We start from the raw sequence: 19697 nt of genomic DNA on the forward strand, positions 1-19697 counted from the left end.
ACCGGATCTGTTTCATGACAAACAGGAAAGACTGCATGATGGCAGCGTAGAAGATGACCAGCAGCTCTTATGAGAGGCTGTACCTCTTCAGTTGCCACAGGAAGTACAGTCTCTGTTGGACCTTCTTCCAAACACTGTCTACTTGTGAGGACCTCTCAGGTTCTGAGAAAGGGTTTCTAGGAACCGGAAGTGATCCACAGCAGACACCGTGCTGTTGTGGATGGTGAGGGGAGGCAGGGTTGGGGCGTTCTCCGGAAATCCAACGTCATCTCCACTGTCTTGAGCAGGTTTAGCTCTGAGTGATTCTGACCGCACCAATGGACCAGCCGATCCAACTCCTGTCAGTATGTCAATGTTCTGGATCTGACCAATGGCCGTGGTGCCATCTGCAAACTTCAGGAGATACTCAGATGGGTCTGCTGAGGTGCAGTCATTTGTGTAGAGCGAGAAGAGGATGGATGGACGGACGGACATTTGTAGAAAACAGAAGATTGTTGTCACATGTACAGGTCCTTCTCCTTCGGCAGTCTTACCCATGATTGGGGTTTTGAGTGATGAACCAGGCTGGGAGTTTTAAAGGCCTCAGGAATCTTTTGCAGGTGTTTAGAGTTAACTCGTTGATTCAGATGATTAGGTTCATAGCTCGTTTAGAGACCCTTTTAATGATATGCTAATTTTGTGAGATAGGAATTTTGGGTTTTCATGAGCTGTATGCCAAAATCATCCGTATTAAGACAATAAAAGACCTGAAATATTTCAGTTAGTGTGCAATGAATCTAAAATATATGAATGTTAAATTTTCATCATGACATTATGGAAAATAATGAACTTTATCACAATATGCTAATATTTTGAGAAGGACCTGTAAAACTCAACCAGTAAAGTCCAGATGCCTCAGTTTCCCCAACCTGCAGAAAATTATGATCAAATGAATTCATTCAGTCGTTCATGACGTCCACAGTAGAGGGCGCTGTTTCCTCCTGGTTTATGTGTTTTCTTTCTAGTGAAAATGAAGCACAGCATCGATGGTTCAGTAGTGTCTGCTCCACCGCTGCCGCCATGTTGTGAGTGGCGCTACTGTGGAAACGCACGTAAAAAGCTGTGGAAGACGGTTCTGTTCGTGTGGTTTAAGGTCCATCTGGGTGGTCTGATTCATCACTGTGAGGCATTAGCAGGTTTTCAGTTTCACAGTAGGAATAGCTCACCGTCATTTTATCTCGTCTCTATGGAGATTTGTTTTCGTTTCCATGGAGATTTTGCCACTCACAGTATGGCGGTCGTGTTGACGTTGCGCTCTATGCTGCGATGCCAGCAGGGCGTCTACCGTTCTGGGTCTGCGGTTCGGGTGGAACAACACAACCCAGCAGGGAGAATGTTTTACGGAGGTGGGGAGTGGTTCACCACCATCGACAAGGTAATCTGTGAGTATCTTCATCTTCATCATCATCATCACCTCAGGTGTGGCTGTGATTGGTTTATTTCTCCTTAAATTAAATCCTTATAAATTACTCAGTCTGCGTTAAGCAGCATCACTGTGATAAAAACCTGCAACTGTCCAAAGAAAGTGCAGAAGGAAGACATGATGGGAGCAGACTGTATTTATGGGACAGTTTGTCTCACTTGGTTTGTTTCCTGCAGTTGGCTTCATCATTCTTGCTGCAGTGTTTGGGTTCCTTTTAATTATTGGACTAATAATTCTTCTGGTGTATTGCACGTGTATAGAGGTGAGTCAACGCAGTACTTTTTACTACCCGCTGTTCATTGTCTTTGAATATTCTGGTCGTGACTGTGTTGTGTTTTTGACAGAAAAGAGGACCACCGCCCGGTCAGCCTTTGTGGTAAGACTAACAGATCAGATGGAAACCTGACTTCATGTTTTCTCTGTGGTTCAGTCAGTAATCCCTCAGCTGCTGTGATGAAAGGTAAATAACAAACGTATTTTTGGGTTTTGCTCTACATTTCTGTGCAGTTGCTGCTGGAAAACGGAACGAGAGGCCATGACTGAGCCTCCAACCACCTACTTTCTGTTCCCACTCAACCCCCCTGGGAACCCGGAGGAAAACCTACCCTGTCCCAGCACTCACTGGGTGATGTACCCAGGACAGGCCACCAGTGATGTAGTACAGGTTTCAAATGCAAACCAAATCAGCTTGAGGACCTATTAAATTGTTAAAGGCTTTAAATGCTTTCCTGGCAACATCTATCTCAGGCTTCCGGTGTCCTCCACAAGCTGCTGCCACAGAGTGATGTGTTTGTTCCTGAATGCATTTCTAAACTGCAATCTGACTTTTTATGTTGCTTCTGGAGTCATGGCTTCTTCCTCGCTGAGTGGCTTTGAATGAAGGGTCTTATTGTTCAGAGTATAGGTCAGTCCAAATTCTTTATATGCTGCCAAAGAGAGACTTCCTGCTGCAGTCAGTCATATTGTTTACCTAAACATGCCTTGCCTATGTGCCCTTATGCAATGCAATTAACCCTAAGTTGCCTACCTATCTGCGTATCTAATACGGCTGTAGTGTAAAACGCTTTGAGTCTATCTGTATGAAAAGCACTATTTTATGTTTAGTCCATTTGCCATGGAGGGCCTGTCTATACTTTGACCCCTACATTAAAGTCACAGTTTAGTCCTTGAGTCTAAAAAACATTCCAACCTGGAAAACAACTGTCCAAATAAATCCATAAAAGCTCAAAATAAAATAGCATTGATGTCCAGGATCACGGGGTGGAAACTTCTCACCACAGCTGGAGTTAAACAGACCTACAAACCACATTATTCTCATTTAATCCATGTTTTTGTTTCTACTAATGACGTAATATTTTATATTCTCAGAGGACCATGAATGTTGTTTACATGGCTTCATTAGTGGGTTTTTTTCCACTGCAGTCACTGTAAAGGCACCTGATTCACTTTACTTTTGCACCGGATTCACTTTACTTTTGCACCTGATTCACTTTACTTTTGCACCGGATTCACTTTACTTTTGCACCTGATTCACTTTACTTTTGCACCTGATTCACTTTACTTTTGCACCTGATTCACTTTACTTTTGCACCTGATTCACTTTATTTTTGCACCTGATTCACTTTACTTTTGCACCTGATTCACTTTATTTTTGCACCAGATTCACTTTACTTTTGCACCAGATTCACTTTACTTTTGCACCTGATTCACTTTATTTTTGCACCAGATTCACTTTATTTTTGCACCTGATTCACTTTATTTTTGCACCAGATTCACTTTATTTTTGCACCAGATTCACTTTATTTTTGCACCAGATTCACTTTACTTTTGCACCAGATTCACTTCACTTTTGCACCAGATTCACTTTACTTTTGCACCAGATTCACTTTGCTTTTGCACCTGATTCACTTTATTTTTGCACCAGATTCACTTTACTTTTGCACCAGATTCACTTTACCTTTGCACCAGATTCACTTTACTTTTGCACCTGATTGACTTTATTTTTGCACCAGATTGACTTTTGCACTTTAAGAAATGTCACTGTGAGTTTTCTTGATGACTTTAATACACACATCTGAAGTAACTGTAATCAGCTGATATTCAGGGATCTCCTGCTGCCAAGTTGCTGTTTGCTTTTTGTTTTTTATTGTAGATGCAGATTCCTCACATTCATATTAAACGTCTTTATTGATCTGATAGACGTATGCAGGCTGATGCTTTTATTAACTGAGAGGAGTAAAACTTCCACATTATCTGTTAATAATTATATATTTCTCATTCCTTTCCATCTTTATTTTATATTAAATTATTTCTCCTTATGATTCCTTATTTATTTAGCCTTTATTGTATTTTCTATTTTCATATTTTACCTTAAGGTTAATAAACCTTTTTTCTCATTAGCAGATATTTATTATCTTATTAATCGATATTTGTTGAAGCTTTGATTTATCAGATATTTTCACATATTTACATGTGTGTTTTATTTAAAGGCTGATTTAAATGCTCTTAGATTGAGATAAAATAAAGTGTTTGTATTAAATACTCATCTCTGTCAGAAACCTTAAAGGTTTCCTGATGCAGCGCCTAATGTTTTCCTTTTTGGTGAATTATTTCCTCCAGTTCTTATAAAAGTGTCGGATTCACTGCATTCAGCGATGGTTTAACTTTAGGAAAAATCATCAAAACTTTAATGATAGATTTAATATAATCGTCTCTTTGACCGATCCTGGATGAAGATGTAGAATTACTGGTGTTTAAGCCTTCATGTCAATTAGAATTAACTAACTAAAACTAATAACTCTTGCAGTGTATCTGGAGCTCTTTTTGTCTCTTATGGAGATCAGCGTAGCTGAAACTGACCCTCAGTCTCCAGTTTCAGTGAAAATGTTTCCTTTCTCAGCCTTAATGTAAAATAAAACAGTTTTGTTGCACATTTAAAATATTGTGACTCTATTCTTTAGATTGGGGAGTTTAATTTTTTTTTCTTTAGAAAAAGTGAATTTTAATTCATTTGTGGCTTTAAATAAAAAAATGACATTTAAAATTTCTCAGACTTGTGTATCATAACTTGTTTACCGCACGTTTTATTGTGCCTTTTGTATTTTCTCACTGACATTAGTTTTCATTTTTCATGTCAGCCTCTGTTGAACCATAGATGAAAAATACTCATTATTCTAATCAGGTTTTCTTAGACTGTATCTTTTCTCTCACTGAAATTTGCTGCAGCTCAGATAAGAATTAATCGACCATCCAGTTCTTGCCAGATCCAGTTAATTAACATAAAAACCTCCAAACATCTCCAGCACCTTTTTGTTTTGTTTTTTTGTTGGTTTTTTTGCACGGCTGGAAGTTTAAGTGGAATAAAAACGATGCTGTTTCAGTAAATCTGAATATTTATTTCCAGCGGTTAATAAATATTGAAGCTGCTGTGTTTGCTTGGAGAACACAGAACAGGAAATCAGGAAGATATTAATATTAGATTATTACAAGGCTGGCAATGCGAGCCAAACTCCTGCTCCGCTCGTACAGGGACCGGATGGACCCTAATAAAGGGCCCCCGATTCCATACTCCTGGAGCACCCCCCACAGGGCATCACAAGGGACACAGTCGAATGCTTTCTCCAGGTCCACAAAACACATGTGGACCGGTTGAGCAAACTCCCAACCGGTCTCTTCTTTTTGCAGATGACGTGGTCCTGCTGGCCCCCTCTAGCCAAGACCTACAGCATCCACTGGGGCGGTTTTAAGGGTGGGATGAAGATCAGCTCCTCCAAGTCCGAGGCCATGGTTCTCGACTGGAAAAGGGTGGCTTGTCTTCTTCAGGTTGGAGGGGAGTTCCTGCCTCAAGTGGAGGAGTTTAAGTATCTCGGGGTCTTGTTCACGAGTGAGGGAAGAATGGAGCGGGAGATCGACAGACAGATCGGTGCAGCTGCCACAGTAATGGGGGCGCTGTGCCGGTCCGTTGTAGTGAAAAGAGAGAGCTGAGCCGAAAAGCGAAGCTCTCAATTTACTGGTCGGTCTACGTTCCTACCCTCACCTACGGCCATGAACTTTGGGTCATGACTGAAAGAACGAGATCCCGGATACAAGCGGCTGAAATGAGCTTCCTCCGTAGGGTGGCCGGGCTCTCCCTTAGAGATAGGGTGAGGAGCTCAGCCATCCAGGAGGGGCTCGGAGTAGAGCCGCTGCTCCTCCACATCAAGAGGAGCCAGTTGAGGTGGCCCGGGCATCTATACCGGATGCCTCCTGGACGCCTTCCTCGGGAGGTGTTCCAGGCAGGTCCCACCGGGAGGAGGCCCAGGGGACGGCCCAGGACACGCTGGAGGGACTATGTCTCTCAGCTGGCCTGGGAACGCCTTGGGCTCCCCCTGGAGGAGCTGGAGGAGGTGTCTGGGGAGAGGGACGTCTGGGCGTCACTGCTGAGTCTGCTGCCCCCGCGACCCGGTCCCGGATAAAGCAGAAGACGACGAGTACGAGTATTACAAGGCTTAGATGTTTTCTCTCATGCCTTATTAAGACTGCTTTGAAGCCGCACGCTCAGGACTGCACCACGCTCCACTGAGTCACATGACCTCCAGAACCTATTAGGTCGGTTTTCTGAGTACACAGACTGTAGGAACTTCAGAGAGCGGTTTCAGTAATGAAAACTGAGTTGAGGAAAAGGTTTTGGAGACAGAAGGTGGAGCGAAACATCAGAGCTGGACAGTAAAACCCTACTGAAGCTGCAGCTATGAAGCAGACAGAGGTCTGTTTAAATAAATTCACACAATAATCTGGAATATCCTACAATAAAATAAATAACGGCTTCATATCTTAATCTGCTTGTTTTTCCTCATGTTTTCTAACGAAATAAAGAATCCAAAAACTTTATTATACATATAAAGCAAAGAAATGCGGTGTTTATATGTCCCTGTAGAAGTATGAAGAGTGATTATTAATTATTTAACGAGTTTAAATCTGGTAACTAATGTGTTTGAACCCCTCCTGGTTCCCTGAATAATGTTTAGTTATGGATCATTTTGGCCATGTTGATGCAAACGGAAGAATATTTGGCCACGTTGTTTTAGATGGGGTCAAGGGTCTGAATAATAACTTTTGTTCTTTTGTTTTTCAGCGTAAGCAAATCTGTGTCACATCGGCACTTTTTGTAAGTAACTCCTGGCAAGAACGTTTCGCTTTCAAGTTCCAGGACCTTCAGTTTTTGCATGGAGTTTGAATGTTCTCTCTGTGCATGCGTGGGCTCTCTCCGGGTACTCCGGCTTATATATAATGTATATAACATCTAACCATATGTGCAATAGCAAAACATTTTAAAAAGTCAACGTTTTTGATCAGAATTTGCCATTTTCTGATGCTTAAAGGCATAGATGATAGAGACTCCCAAAAATGGTTTTGATTTCAAAACAAAAAATAAACTTTATTTGTTAAAACTGGCATTTAGGGGAATACGAATTCAGAAAAAGGATGAATATTCGTTATGTATGGTGAGGACTGGGGTAAATAAAGGCCTTCATAAAACCTAAAATGAATCAAAGCAAGATTTTTTCCTGCCGATTTTTGGCTTGGATATTACCATCCCAAAGAAAATCCAATAAAAAGTTACTTTTCCTGAATTTTCCTAAACAATTAAACTTTAATCAATAAAATCGGGTTTTAAGAGTTTAAAAACTATGAAAAGTTATGAATATTTTTTTATGTATAGTGAGTGTGGAAGTAAATAACATTTATTTAAAAACTAATTATGTTGCTATACAATATTTCTTTGGCAATTATTAAAAAAAAGAAACATTTAAAACATGTTTTGTGTCCTGGAGACACAGACTGAGCTCCCAATGCAGAAAACAGATGTTACATCAAACCAGGCATAAAATACTCACTTCAAACTCAAGACACAGAAGTAAAATATGAAGCTGATAACGGCAACAGAACCTGTAACAAAAGAGCCAAGCAAACAGAACCGAGCTGCAACAGAACTGCTGTTGAGAGCGCCGGGGTCACAGCAGGCGGGGGTTGTCCTCGCTGTAGTCGTGTGGGTCTCCTTTGAAGGGCAGGTGTGGGGGGTGGTTGCAGATTCCCGTCAGGAAGATGATGATGGTGCCAAAGGTCATCACTGGGGTGATCAGGAAGAGGCAGAGACGGTCCACTGTACGAGCGATACCGCTCCAGTTGTCCTTCTCCTGTGAAGACAACAGCCTGGTTTCTTCTCTGATTCACTTTATTGTCACGTCTTCTTGGTTCTGGGTCAGTTTGACCCAAACATTTCCTACCTGCATGTTCCCAGTTTCTAAACACATTTCGTACTAATAATCTTAAACATCACAGATCAGTTTATTTTGGTTCTGATCCCTGTTTGGGCCAGCTGACCTTTATGAAATATGACTGATTATGATCTTAACCACACAAAAAGAACCTCTATAGATGCTTTCTTCAATCACAGGGAACCAGGAACCAGGACCAAATCAGAGCACCGGGGTAGAAATCTAAAACGGTCCTGGTACAGAAGTAGGACGTTTTGGATGGACCATGAACCGAAGGTGGGAAGATGCTGAGCATGTCTTACTGGTTGAAGATCTCAGGTATTTTATTTCAGTCGTCTCCCAGTTTGTCCTCCTCTGATATATTTTCTGCTAACTTAAATTTACACGACAGGATTTCTGTTTTTTTTGTATGGAAACGTTTGAACTCAGCCACCCATGCTGAGTATTTATGTTCAAACTCTGCTTTTAACGCTTTGAAATCGTCATAAATGAGGTCTTCAGACATCAGGTTGTTCTCCAGATCAGAGCTCCTTTCCTCCTCTAACCAGCACAGAAAGTTTGGATCGAAACAGTTCAGTTAAATCCATTCTACCTTCACATTTCTACACAGTTTGGAGTGGCTTTTAAACAGGAACAGCTACGACATGATGTGATATTCCTGCTGTTCTGCTCTGGTTTGACTGTTCTTAAAACGTTCTGGACTCTACTGTTTCACAGGTGCAGTTTTTGGTTCCCAGATCACTGCAACTCCTGCAGGAAGAGGAGAAAATGTAATCTATGTAAAACGACCAGTTTTAGACCCAAAATAAACCCTAAATCAGGAAAAAGTTCAGGGAACAAAATGTTGAAGAACCTGTAGAGGAAATAATCCTTGTGCTGGCATCCTCCACCTGGTAGAAGTTTGCCCCATAACCAGGTTTCCTTCCAGTACTATAGGAGGAGCAGGTAGGAGTTCACTTCATCAGCTGTCAAACATCTCCCTGGTCTGTGGGAACCAGACAGGCGGCTCCACTCTATATTTAAAACTATATGAGATGGCGAAGGAGCGGTAGGATCAGCACGCCGCGTGGTTCTGATCTGGGTTTCTTCTGACCGGCCTCACGCTTGTTCTGACCCATTCATCTTTAAAGGAAAAACTCAGGCATGGTGCTGCTTCTCACCTCGTTGTAGTCATTCTTGTTGCGCATGTGCTTGACGATGTAGTTCGCTCCGTCCACCGCCGGCTTGATCTCTCCGTACAGCTGATCCGTCACGCCATCACCTTCCTCCGGCTTCAACACTAAACACAAACAGCCCCATCAGTGTCTACTGGTAATCCGTCTCAGCCTGACTAATTAAATGACTGTCCCAGTAGAGGTGCCAGATGAACTTTGCAGCAGGTTTGGATCTTTGTGGACCTGTTGGGATGTACCTGAGGCGTGCGTGGGCCGCTTTGACAGGCCATGCCTTTCTGACTGCCTCTCAAACATCAGCTCGCTGCGGGACTTGATGCTGTAATATTCCTCTGCTGCAGTGATGTACCCGACCGAACTGGATCGTCGTGGCAACGCTCCATCCCACATTGGCTCATCGTCTGCAGGATGGGACATATGGAGGATCCGGGGCAGCCGTTCAAGGAAAAACTGGACAAAAAGTCGACTAAAGGTCATTTAACTTATTTTACTTCATCCCCTTTATTCTCCTACTACTCTCACCTTCTGAGTTATTAGTAATTATTGTTATAATTAGCTTTGTGAGAACTTTCTGTTGTCCCACAGTTTTGTCTTTCAAAAGACATCTTTCCCTGTATGGAAACATTAACAAAGCTGTTATTTGTTCCTATAGAAAGTACTCCTGGCTCAGTGCGTGATTAGCTGTATCTCTTTTACTGACTGAGCCACTGATGGAACTACTGCTGCCATTTACTCTGCGTTTTAGCCTTTTCCTTTCCCATAGAAAGTATTCATGGTCCTGTTAAAAGGGAGTTTTTCCTCAAAAAAAAAAAAAACAAGAGCCATAAAAGAGATTAAATATGTTGTTTCTATTCCTTACCTTCTTGGTCCATTCAGACATGACGTGTGTACTGGGGGTACGGAAGTGCAGGTTGAGCACGACGACACAGTTCAACACGACGATCGTAACAAGAACCATGATGAACATCAAATATCTGAGGAAAAATACACAGAAACCTCTTAGATTTAGGTAAGGACAACAATACAGAAGAACCCCAATGGTCTTCTAGATGCTGGTTCAGTACAGTAGATATTTGGACCAACAGTTTGGTGTCCAACATGTGGGAAATCAACTTAATAGAAGTGGAGGACAACAGATGAGAAATGTCTCCAAGAGATGCATCATCCTTCAGCTGATCATCTACTATAAACCATGTTTTCAGCTGCAGATCATTTTGGAATCACCTTGGTGGAGATAAAGTCCTACTTTCTGTCTGTCAGACTGTAAGCTTTGATCTTTTTAATCGATTCAACTAAAGAAAAGGGAATTTATTGTGACTCAATGCTGTTAACAGATTTATTTAATCTTTGCTAAGATGTTAACACCAGTTGGTCCAGTTTCAGAGGTCCTGGACTGAAAATTAGTCAAGAAAATCCAAAGAACATCATTGAAAGACAATCAGGACGTCTGAAGTAAAGGTTTTTGCACCTGAATATATTGGAAAACAGTTTTTTTCCTACTTGACTATCAGCGGGACAGACATGGACGTCTCCGGCAGCCTCTGAGAGATCAGCAGCAGGAAGACAGACTGAGCCAGCAGCACGGAGATGGACAGCGTCATCTTCTCACCACCTAAACACAAAACATTAGGTTTCTCTCTAACAACAAAAGAGTCTGGGGCTCAAAGTTCAGAGCGATTAACTCAAAATAGTTCAGGAGACAAGTTAGAGCAGGAAAACTCTGGTAAGGTCTTCTAAATACACATTTCTCCAAGTTCAAGCTAAAGTCAGCTACAATGAAAACAGACGTAAAGCTTTTAGCTTTGCAGGATGAAAATGTCTTTAAAGAAGAACATGTTCCTGGTCACCTCAGCTGCTTCTCATCTAATACCAAGTGTGAGCATAAACTGACTGTCTGCAGGCAGGTAGTAGACCAGTGAGGCCAGGAAGGAGATGAGCACACAGGGGATGATGATGTTGACGATGTAGAAGAGAGGTTTGCGTTTGATGACCAGGTAGAAGGTGATGTCCTGGTGCTTGTTGCTCTCCATGGGAATGTGCTTGAAGGTGTTTTTCTTGGCCGGCCGGTGGATGATCTCCCACTCTCCGTTCTCTGCAGAAACCAAGAGAACAAGCTTTACATCGTTAGGTCCTAATTTACTGCTCTTTCTGTCACAGAGAAATTTAATCTCTCTGTTTAGTTCCCATCACACTTCCTGCTGCAGCATTTTGGATCAGCTGAAGACTTTTCAAACAACATGTGTCAAATTTTCAGACCTGATAGTAAAGAATTACATTAGTTGAGCCTTGAAGGAACAAATGCATGGACCAGTTTTTCTCTGGGAAAGGACATTTCTAATTATGTCGAGAATCCAGAGTTAAACAAGGTGAAACGTATTGAAAATGGGTTTAAATGTGTAGTAATTCTGGTCATAATGTAAGATGATGTATGTTTACAGGTGTTTAGAAGATAAATTCATGTTATAGAATGTCTTTGTTGTTATTTGAATCAATCATTTTTATTGATGCATGTTAATGTAAGCAAACAGCATGGTGTCTCCTGGAGCAGAGCTGCTATTTACAGCGAGATCCTAAACTCTTTTATAACTACAACTCTAACAGGGCTCTAAAGGGCTGAGAGTAATTTTGTCCTCCGTCGTTTATTATAATAAGACCACATAAAAAAGGACTGTAAACAAACAGTAGCTGTTAGCAGAGACAGGAGCACAGCAGCTTCTTCCTGCTGATGCTGCTCTGTTTGCACTTCTACCTTCCTGCTTCATGTTCAAGGATACCTGGAGGAGGTGCTGACTCCTGCAACGTGGATTTCTGGCGCATCTCTGAGCTGCATGAAATAATTTAGCTAATTATCACAATATGATTTTAAATGAACAATTCAGTTTCCAAGATTGCATTTATTTAAATACAAAATCTGAATTATTTTAGTTTTTTTCTCCATTTTTTTAACCATTATTAATAAATAATCAGATTTATTTAAAATAATTTCCAGAATCTAAACCAATAATTCCCCGAGGCATCATTGAGCGATATAATAGTGTACGAAAGCCATTTTTATCACTGTTTATGAGTGCAAATCTGTTCCAGTTCATGCATAAAATAATGTAAATCAGGTTCACACCTGATTGTGTGAAGCGGCTGGGATGAAGATCAGCTCCTCCAAGTCCGAGGCCATGGTTCTCGACCGGAAAAGGGTGGCTTGTCCTCTTCAGGTTGGAGGGGAGTTCCTGCCTCAAGTGGAGGAGTTCAAGTATCTCGGGGTCTTGTTCACGAGTGAGGGAAGAATGGAGCAGGAGATCGACAGACGGATCGGTGCGGCTGCCACAGTAATGGGGACACTGTGCCGGTCCATTGTGGTGAAGAGAGAACTGAGCCGAAAAGCAAAGCTCTCAATTTACTGGTCGGTCCACGTTCCTACCCTCACCTATGGCCATGAACTTTGGGTCATGACTGAAAGAACGAGATCCCGGATACAAGCGGCTGAAATGAGCTTCCTCCGTAGGGTGGCCGGGCTCTCCCTTAGAGATAGGGTGAGGAGCTCGGAGTAGAGCTGCTGCTCCTCCACATCGAGAGGAGCCAGTTGAGGTGGCTCGGGCATCTATACCGGATGCCTCCTGGACGCCTTCCTTGGGAGGTGTTCCAGGCACGTCCCACCGGGAGGAGGCCCAGGACACGCTGGAGGGACTATGTCTCTCAGCTGGCCTGGGAACGCCTTGGGCTCCCCCTGGAGGAACTGGAGGAGGTGTCTGGAGAGAGGGACGTCTGGGCGTCTCTGTTGAGTCTGCTGCCCCCGCGACCCGGTCCTGGATAAGCGGAAGACGACGAACGAACGAACGAGGTTCACACTACTGGTTGAATCTCTGCTCCATCTTATAAAAATGCTTGAATAACACGTCCAGCCTGAAGGCATCATTGTTAAATCCATCTTCCGTTCCTCGGTAAAATGCTGTAATGAATTCAGTATCGGGCTCCAGCTGAAACCATAATCCAGACGAGGGATGCTCCTTCAGCATCAGGAGATCTGACAGATCCTGCTTGCTTTATCTTCTCACTATTCCTTAATATTTCCACAAAACACGGCAGAGCAACATTTAGGCTTATTTTGGCCAAAACAAACAAGCAAGCGAAGAGAAACGTGTTTTTTATGGATAGTAATGAAAGAAATCGCAGATAACAATGTAGGTTCTGTCCTCGACCGGCATCAGTTTCCATATATGGGTCGGAGCAGGGGAGTACAAACTTTTTGGCGCAAAATCATCGATTTAATAATAAGATTTAATAAGAAGAAGATTTAACAATAATAAGTGTTCATGAGCCAAAGATTTTAAGTTTTAAAAAGCTAAAATCACAAAAAATTAGATGCATGAAATTATTTAATTGAATAAATAAAGTCGTCAGATTTTTTTCAGGACAGGGATGTTTGTAGATCTAAAACCAAAGAGGGTTTTGCATCTTTGACTCATTAAAAGAAAGGTCCAGTTTGCCAATTGTTTTGGGCTCAACTGAGTCCATTTTCAGGAAGAAGAATAGCATTTGGGTCACTGTTTTTTGAAAAAGTTTGCTGTATTTAGCCAAGTTTAATAAATGAAATGAAAAATGAAAAGCAGATTTGGTTGCACCGAGGTCTACTTTTAAGTAAAAGTCCCTGAAAAGATGTTGTTCTATTTAATGTCAGATTAAAGAGGAAAAAACCTGGTTACTAAAAGACAAAAACTCTGTTTTCTTGTTTTGTACCTAACAGTTTTTATTGAAAGATCATTTTAATTTGTTGTAATAATTTTGCACTAATTAAAAATGCGGACTGAACAGAAACAAAAACAAGAACTGTGACCCGAACTGGAGGTTAAACGGTGTCGGTACCTGTAAAGCTCTCCGGGTCAGTAACGATCCACTCCACTGTGTGATTATGTGTTTTATTCCCATCCTCCTTCAGCAGCATCTTGATCTCTTTGGCGTTGTACGTCAGAGAGCTGCAAGCAGCAAAAACCCAAACCTCCTTCAGCTTTTCTGGAGGAACAAACACTGAGGCCAGATCTGAGCTTGTTCTTCTCATGACTGATGTGACGCACACAACCTTCTCGTGTTCAGATATGCAGATGTACTGTGAGCTGCTTACGTGAACTTCAGCGTGCAGTTCTGCCAGTCGAAGGGGAAGTAGTTGACGTTGATGGAGCAGGAGGAACGGAAGATGGCAGGAGGCAACCAGTAGCAGAGACCAGTAGGATCCACCAGTACGTTACTGTAGTAGGCCACCTGGAACTGGGCGTCGTTACTACAGAGGCGAGAAGATTACAGAATAATATGGAAGTCATCGTACTGTTGGGAGCTAAATTATTCATACTCCTGGCAGATAGTTGTTTTCCTTCAACCACAGAGTTATTTTCTGATGGGAAATGAGGAAGGCATCTTTCAAAATAAAAACAACAGAAACGGAGGATCAGTTTTGGAAAGAAATCATTATATTTTATTAAAAAACAGATTGTTTATCCAGCGCTCAATAATCGGTGGAAAAACCTTTATTGGCATCACAGCAATCAAACCTTTTTCTCGGCAGCTTTTCACATTTTTATCTTTGGTGATGATGTTCATGTCTTTGAAGTTGGAAGGCCTCTTTGCCATCACCCTAATCTTTATCTCCCTTCACAGATTCTCTATGAGAATTAAGGCAGGACTCGCTTTGAGCGTCCCGAAAATGTTAATATCACTTCCAGTCAGAAGAAACATCCATCCATCCCCTATACCCACCAATCCTTGCAGGGTCGCAGGGTGTAGGAGCCCATCTCCAGCTGGCATTGGATAAGAGGTCCACCCTGGACAGGTCACCAGTCCATCACAGGACAACATACAGACACACACTCATGCCTAAACTTAGAGTAACAAACTACCCTAACAGTCATGTTTGTAGACTGTGGAAGGGGTCAGAGTACCCAGAGAGAACACACTCATGCATGGAGAGAGCATACAAACTACATGCAGAAAGACCCCAGATCAGGGTCCAAACCCAGGACCTTCTTGCTGCAAGGCCCCCGTTCTTTCAAGTGCGCCAGCTGTGCAGCCTCAGAAGAAACATGTTGGCAAAATTATATTACTTTAAACGTAAATCTGCCAGGGGTATGAATAATTGTGAGCTAAGCTACATGTGTCAAAGCTTCCAAACAGCTGCTGGGAAGGAAAGATGCTGCTGAGGAACACCTTCTCTGGTGCACCTCTTCTGGCTAACGTTGTGTTTGCCATCATTAGATGCAGCTGCAAGCACGCTCTCCTTCCTGCACATTCATTGGCAGAATTAGACTGGTGCAGCTATTTGTTGTAGAAATTTACATTTCTGTCAGGTCATTTGTTAAAGTGCCTTGCTAAAGTTTTCATACACACTGAAAACTTTCCATTTTGTCAAGTTAGGACCACAAACTTCAATGTCCCATCATTAAAAAGTAGTGTCCCATCACACAAAGTAGTGCATAATTGTGAACTGGAATAAAAATAAGACACTGATTTCATATAGTTGTACAAATAAAAATCTAAAACATACATGGTGTGTATTTGTATTCAGTCTCCTGAGTCTGTTTGTAGAACCACTTTAGGCTGCAGCTGGACCTGCAGGTCTTTGGGGTATTTTCTACCAGCTTTGCACATCTACAGACCACAGAAGAACCTTCTGCTGGTTCTTCTTTTCAAAACAGCTTAAACTCAGTTAGACGTGATGTCTGCAAACAGCGATGTTTAAGAGCTACGAAACATTTATAAGTGGATGTAGATCTGGACTTTGATTAGGCCGTTTTAACACTTTAAAAGTTGTGCTGTTGACAGATTCTCCCACCTTAGCTGTGAATCTCTGCAGCTCCTCCAGAGCTACCATTGTCCTGTCAGTTGCTTCTCTGATTAATGCTCCCCCTGCCCAGCCTGTCAGTTTAGGTGGACCTTCATGTCCTGGTAGTTCTGCAGTTGGTCCATCCTCTCTCCATGTTCAGATGATGGATTGAACAGAACTCAGAGATGTTCAAAGCTTGGGATAAACTGAACCAGAACCTTCTCCTCACCTGTCTGCTGTGGTCCTTGGTCTTCATTAAGCTGGTGGTTCTCTAACTAACCTCTGAGGCTTTCACAGAACACCTGCAGTTAGACTCAGATTGAGTTACACACAGGAGGACTTACTGGAAAGGTGACTTTTAAAGGCACCTAGTTAACGTGGGTCGTATTTAGGAATATCGGAGTAAAGGTGAATGAATACAAATGCACAACATTCCCTTCAGATTATTATTCATGAAGAATTCTGGAAACCTCAAGGATTTTTTACCACTTTGTGTTGGTCGATCTCAAAAAAATGTAAGCTTGTTGTAATTTGACAAAATGTGAAAAGGTTCAAATGTGACTGTTTTAAAATTGAAAGAAAAGTCAGAATAATTAAAGAAATAGTCCAGTTTACTTGTTTTCCAGCACGATCTCCGGCAGCCAGACCATGCTGGGCGGCAGGCGAAGCATCTTGATGCCGTCGAACTCCGAGGGGTTCCAGGACAGCCTGTAGTCAGTCCATGCCTGTGTCAGAGCAGCACAGAGAGACGGTTTACATGCAGAGATGGAGGCCTGGTTCGCTTGACGAGTCGGAAAGTTACATTAACGTACATGGTCGATCCACACGTTAGTCAGCAGCGTCTCATCTACTTCTTTCTAAAGATGTCGGAGAAGAAAAGACTTAAATTACAGAAGGTAGAAACAAGAGGCCATGTAGGGGGTGAAATAATAAACTGTCTGGGCTTCCTGCAAAACACCGTGCATGGAGGGAAACTGACACGGCACATACTCCTGAACACACCATCCCCACTCTGAAACACAGCGGTGGCAGCATCATGCTGTGGGGACGCCTTTCTCAAATGCATGCCACACTTTTCAGATATTCCCATAACTCCCCTAAAGAAGCATTCTCTTCTACATTAAGGAGACAATAATCCCAGAGTTTAAAAACAGAAACATGCATGTTCTGTCACCAGAGAGATGAGGTTGGAGAGAGTTAGGGCGAGATATACGTCGACGACATCGTGCTGTTTCTTAACGGGTCTCAGCTCTTTGTTGTATCCTTTCTCTTTGAACAGGTAGTTGATCAGACGCTCCTCCTCGTTCCTGCAGAGACCCTCTGTCACGCGGACAGAAAAACAAGCTGTAGGGTTCAGATTGAAGCTGAAGCTGTTAGTTTTATTAGGTTTTACTGTGCAGAAACACCTGAAAGTCAACACTAGGCCCACTGAGGTCAAAGCTTAGTGTTCATTTGATTCATCGACAACATTTAAAGGCAACCCGACTTTAAGATGTGCAAAACATACAAAAAAAAAACAAAAAAGGCATGCAGTCATCGCAAAAAGAAAGTACACCCTCCTTCAGTTCTCAAGTTCTGCTGATAAAAACAAAATAAATATGATCTGTACCAGGTTACTAAAATCTAACCTGAAGTATAAAGGAACACACCACTAGTCCCACACTATCATTGTTTTTATACACAGGTGAAGCCTGAAGTGTGTGGAAATGTAAGTACACCCCCATGATCCAACGGTTTGTGGAACCACATTTAGCAGCAATAACTCTCTCGTTGCCCTAAATGGTTCTGGTCCATGTGGCAAACGTTTGGACACCACTGCTGTAGACTACTGGTTTTTCCTGACATAAAAAATCCCAACAATAAAAACAGAAAGAAAACCAGTAAACAAAACGTTCCCTCACACACAGATGGAAAACAAACTGGGTCTGGATGGTTTCATGCAGCTCAGGTTTCCCAGCAGCTGTTCTGCGGATCAGATTCTGGGTCCTGCAGGGATTTAAAAGTCCTGCTCAGTTGTACAGACAGGAACTGACAAGCCTCTTCAGGCTGGACCTTCAGTCCCCGCTCAGAACTACTTGTTTGGACCTTTTTCATCTGATCACAGTTTAATTAAATAACTGTTTGCGGTTCATTTTCATCAGTTTTCTGCTAATTATGTTTCTGTTTTGTAGATTTTTACATCTAATTTTGGATTGTGTGGAAATATTACAATGCTAAATAAAGTAAAATAATCCAGATCTGATCTGTTTGTTGCAGAATGAATGTATTAAAATCCTAAAAAGTTTTTATTTACAAAGAAAAACAGACTATTTGTAATGAAAAGCTTTAGATTCCTTAAAATGAAAACGTCTTCAGAGAAAAAGTGGAGTTGAAATAAACATAGAAACATGTTTACAAGTTGCACTAGAAATCAGCCGTTTTGAAACTAAAAGCTAATCTTAGTCATAAAAAATAAATGAAACACATTTAGAGCGACAGAAATTAGTTATAAGCAGGAGAACAACATAAGATCGGCCTGTTGGGGGGAAATGATCCCATAAACTCACGGGTTGAGAGCAGAGTGAGCAGGAACACGGTGACCAGCGCTGCGTGGTGGAGCTCCATGGTAGACTGCCTGAGGGGACCAGAGGCCTTTCACCCACAGACCTTCAGGCAGGAAGCTCAGTAAGTGACAAGCAGCAGCTGCAGAAACACAGAGGGGAGAAAATAGAAAACTGACAGCAGGACCGAGCAGCCAGCTGCCGCCAGTTCTTCTCCTGCTGAACATACTGGTTTTAAATGGTCTCATCCCAGTCGTTCTAGGATTATTTTCTTCTGCAGATCCTAAAACAATGTTGTTAACCAAACATGAACCAACTTTGGCATTATGTGTTCATATGAGTGACAATCTTTTTAATTAGTTATATATAATAGGAATAAACATTAAGATGTTGTCAATGAGTTTCTTATAAATTTCACAAAAGATGTCCGCCATGACCACAGCAGAGACATCAGCTGCAGTCATCTGGTTGGTGCATAAATGTTTAAAAATGTCAAGAACAAAACTAGAAAGTGTTAAAACGTAAATATTTATTAAACCACACAAATAAAGGAGAGATAAACTGAGTCTAGATGTTCATTTCAAACTAAGAAAATACAAAGAAAAGTCAGAAAAATCAGGCTGAGGCCACAGATCTGTGCAGCTCAGCCTCAGAATGAGCCTGAGTTGTTGACCAGGCGTCTGCTGTAGTTGATGTAGCCGTGAGGGTCGCCCTCAAAGGGCAGACGTGGAGGATGGCTGCAGATTCCCTTCAGGAAGGTGCTGACGGTGCCAAGGATCATCACCGGAGTGATCAGGAGGAGGTGGAGATGGTCCACTCGGCTCCAGTTGTTTTTCTCCTGTGAAGAACCAAAAACTGCTTTATTTTCTGATTCACTTCGACTCGTTTGGCTGGAATTAACTGAGCATCACAGCTTTTTTTGTTTTGAGCTGTTTGTATGTCCAGCATCTGAACAGGGTCCCTTCATTATTTATTTAAATTGCTCTTTTTCCAGGGTTTTATGATGACTGAACTCACAACTGTAGATTTTATTTTTTTTAAAAATGTTTAGATGCACAAGTCTGAATTTATTCAGGATCTTCTTTAATCTACACATCGCCTTCACAGGAGTGGACATCCTAGGAAAATCAAAGCAACGCTTAAATACAATAAAAGTATCCACTGGGACAGGCGGTGGTCCATTTCTGACTGCTCCAGCTTGTCTCTCAGAAGTCCAGACTGGATCGTATTAAAACCACTGGAGAAATCAAAGAACATGATCCTCACAGAGCCTCCAGGCTTCTCCAGGTGGGTCAGACCTTGGTGCCGGAGGAAGATGACGGCATCATCCACCCTGATGCCAGGGTGGTAGGTGAACTGCAGCGGATTCAATGAAGACCTCACCAGGGGCGAAGATGGTTGAGGATCAATCTCACGAGGGTCTCCATTAGATGGAGGTCAGTGTTACCGGCCTGTAGCTCC

At 42.1% G+C, this 19697-nt stretch overlaps 2 protein-coding genes across 3 annotated transcripts; one reads left to right on the plus strand and one right to left on the minus strand.

The window, feature by feature from the left end:
* Positions 1 to 836: 836 nt before the first annotated feature.
* LOC124858171 lies at positions 837 to 3865 on the plus strand. Of its 2 annotated transcripts, none has more exons than XM_047350086.1 (4): positions 837 to 1421; positions 1639 to 1724; positions 1807 to 1838; positions 1970 to 3865. In XM_047350086.1, the coding sequence occupies exons 1-4, from the start codon at positions 1010 to 1012 to the stop codon at positions 2163 to 2165; spliced, it is 726 nt and encodes a 241-aa protein (XP_047206042.1). In that variant the 5' UTR covers positions 837 to 1009; the 3' UTR covers positions 2166 to 3865. The 2 variants fall into 2 exon arrangements, with proteins under 2 accessions (XP_047206042.1, XP_047206043.1); XM_047350087.1 differs by having other exon boundaries at positions 837 to 1414.
* Positions 3866 to 6848: 2983 nt separating this feature from the next.
* chrnd (cholinergic receptor, nicotinic, delta (muscle)) lies at positions 6849 to 18364 on the minus strand. The gene is made up of 12 exons (XM_047350052.1): positions 18243 to 18364; positions 16871 to 17016; positions 16509 to 16553; positions 16312 to 16421; positions 14005 to 14160; positions 13749 to 13858; positions 10783 to 10983; positions 10392 to 10503; positions 9751 to 9865; positions 9131 to 9341; positions 8880 to 8998; positions 6849 to 7638 (listed from the first exon to the last, which is right to left on the minus strand). Exons 1-12 carry the CDS (start codon positions 18298 to 18300, stop codon positions 7456 to 7458), a joined length of 1566 nt encoding a protein of 521 aa, XP_047206008.1. The 5' UTR covers positions 18301 to 18364; the 3' UTR covers positions 6849 to 7455.
* Positions 18365 to 19697: the final 1333 nt, after the last annotated feature.

The sequence above is a fragment of the Girardinichthys multiradiatus genome, chromosome 21 (assembly GCF_021462225.1).
Source record: "Girardinichthys multiradiatus isolate DD_20200921_A chromosome 21, DD_fGirMul_XY1, whole genome shotgun sequence".
Taxonomy (NCBI): domain Eukaryota; kingdom Metazoa; phylum Chordata; class Actinopteri; order Cyprinodontiformes; family Goodeidae; genus Girardinichthys; species Girardinichthys multiradiatus.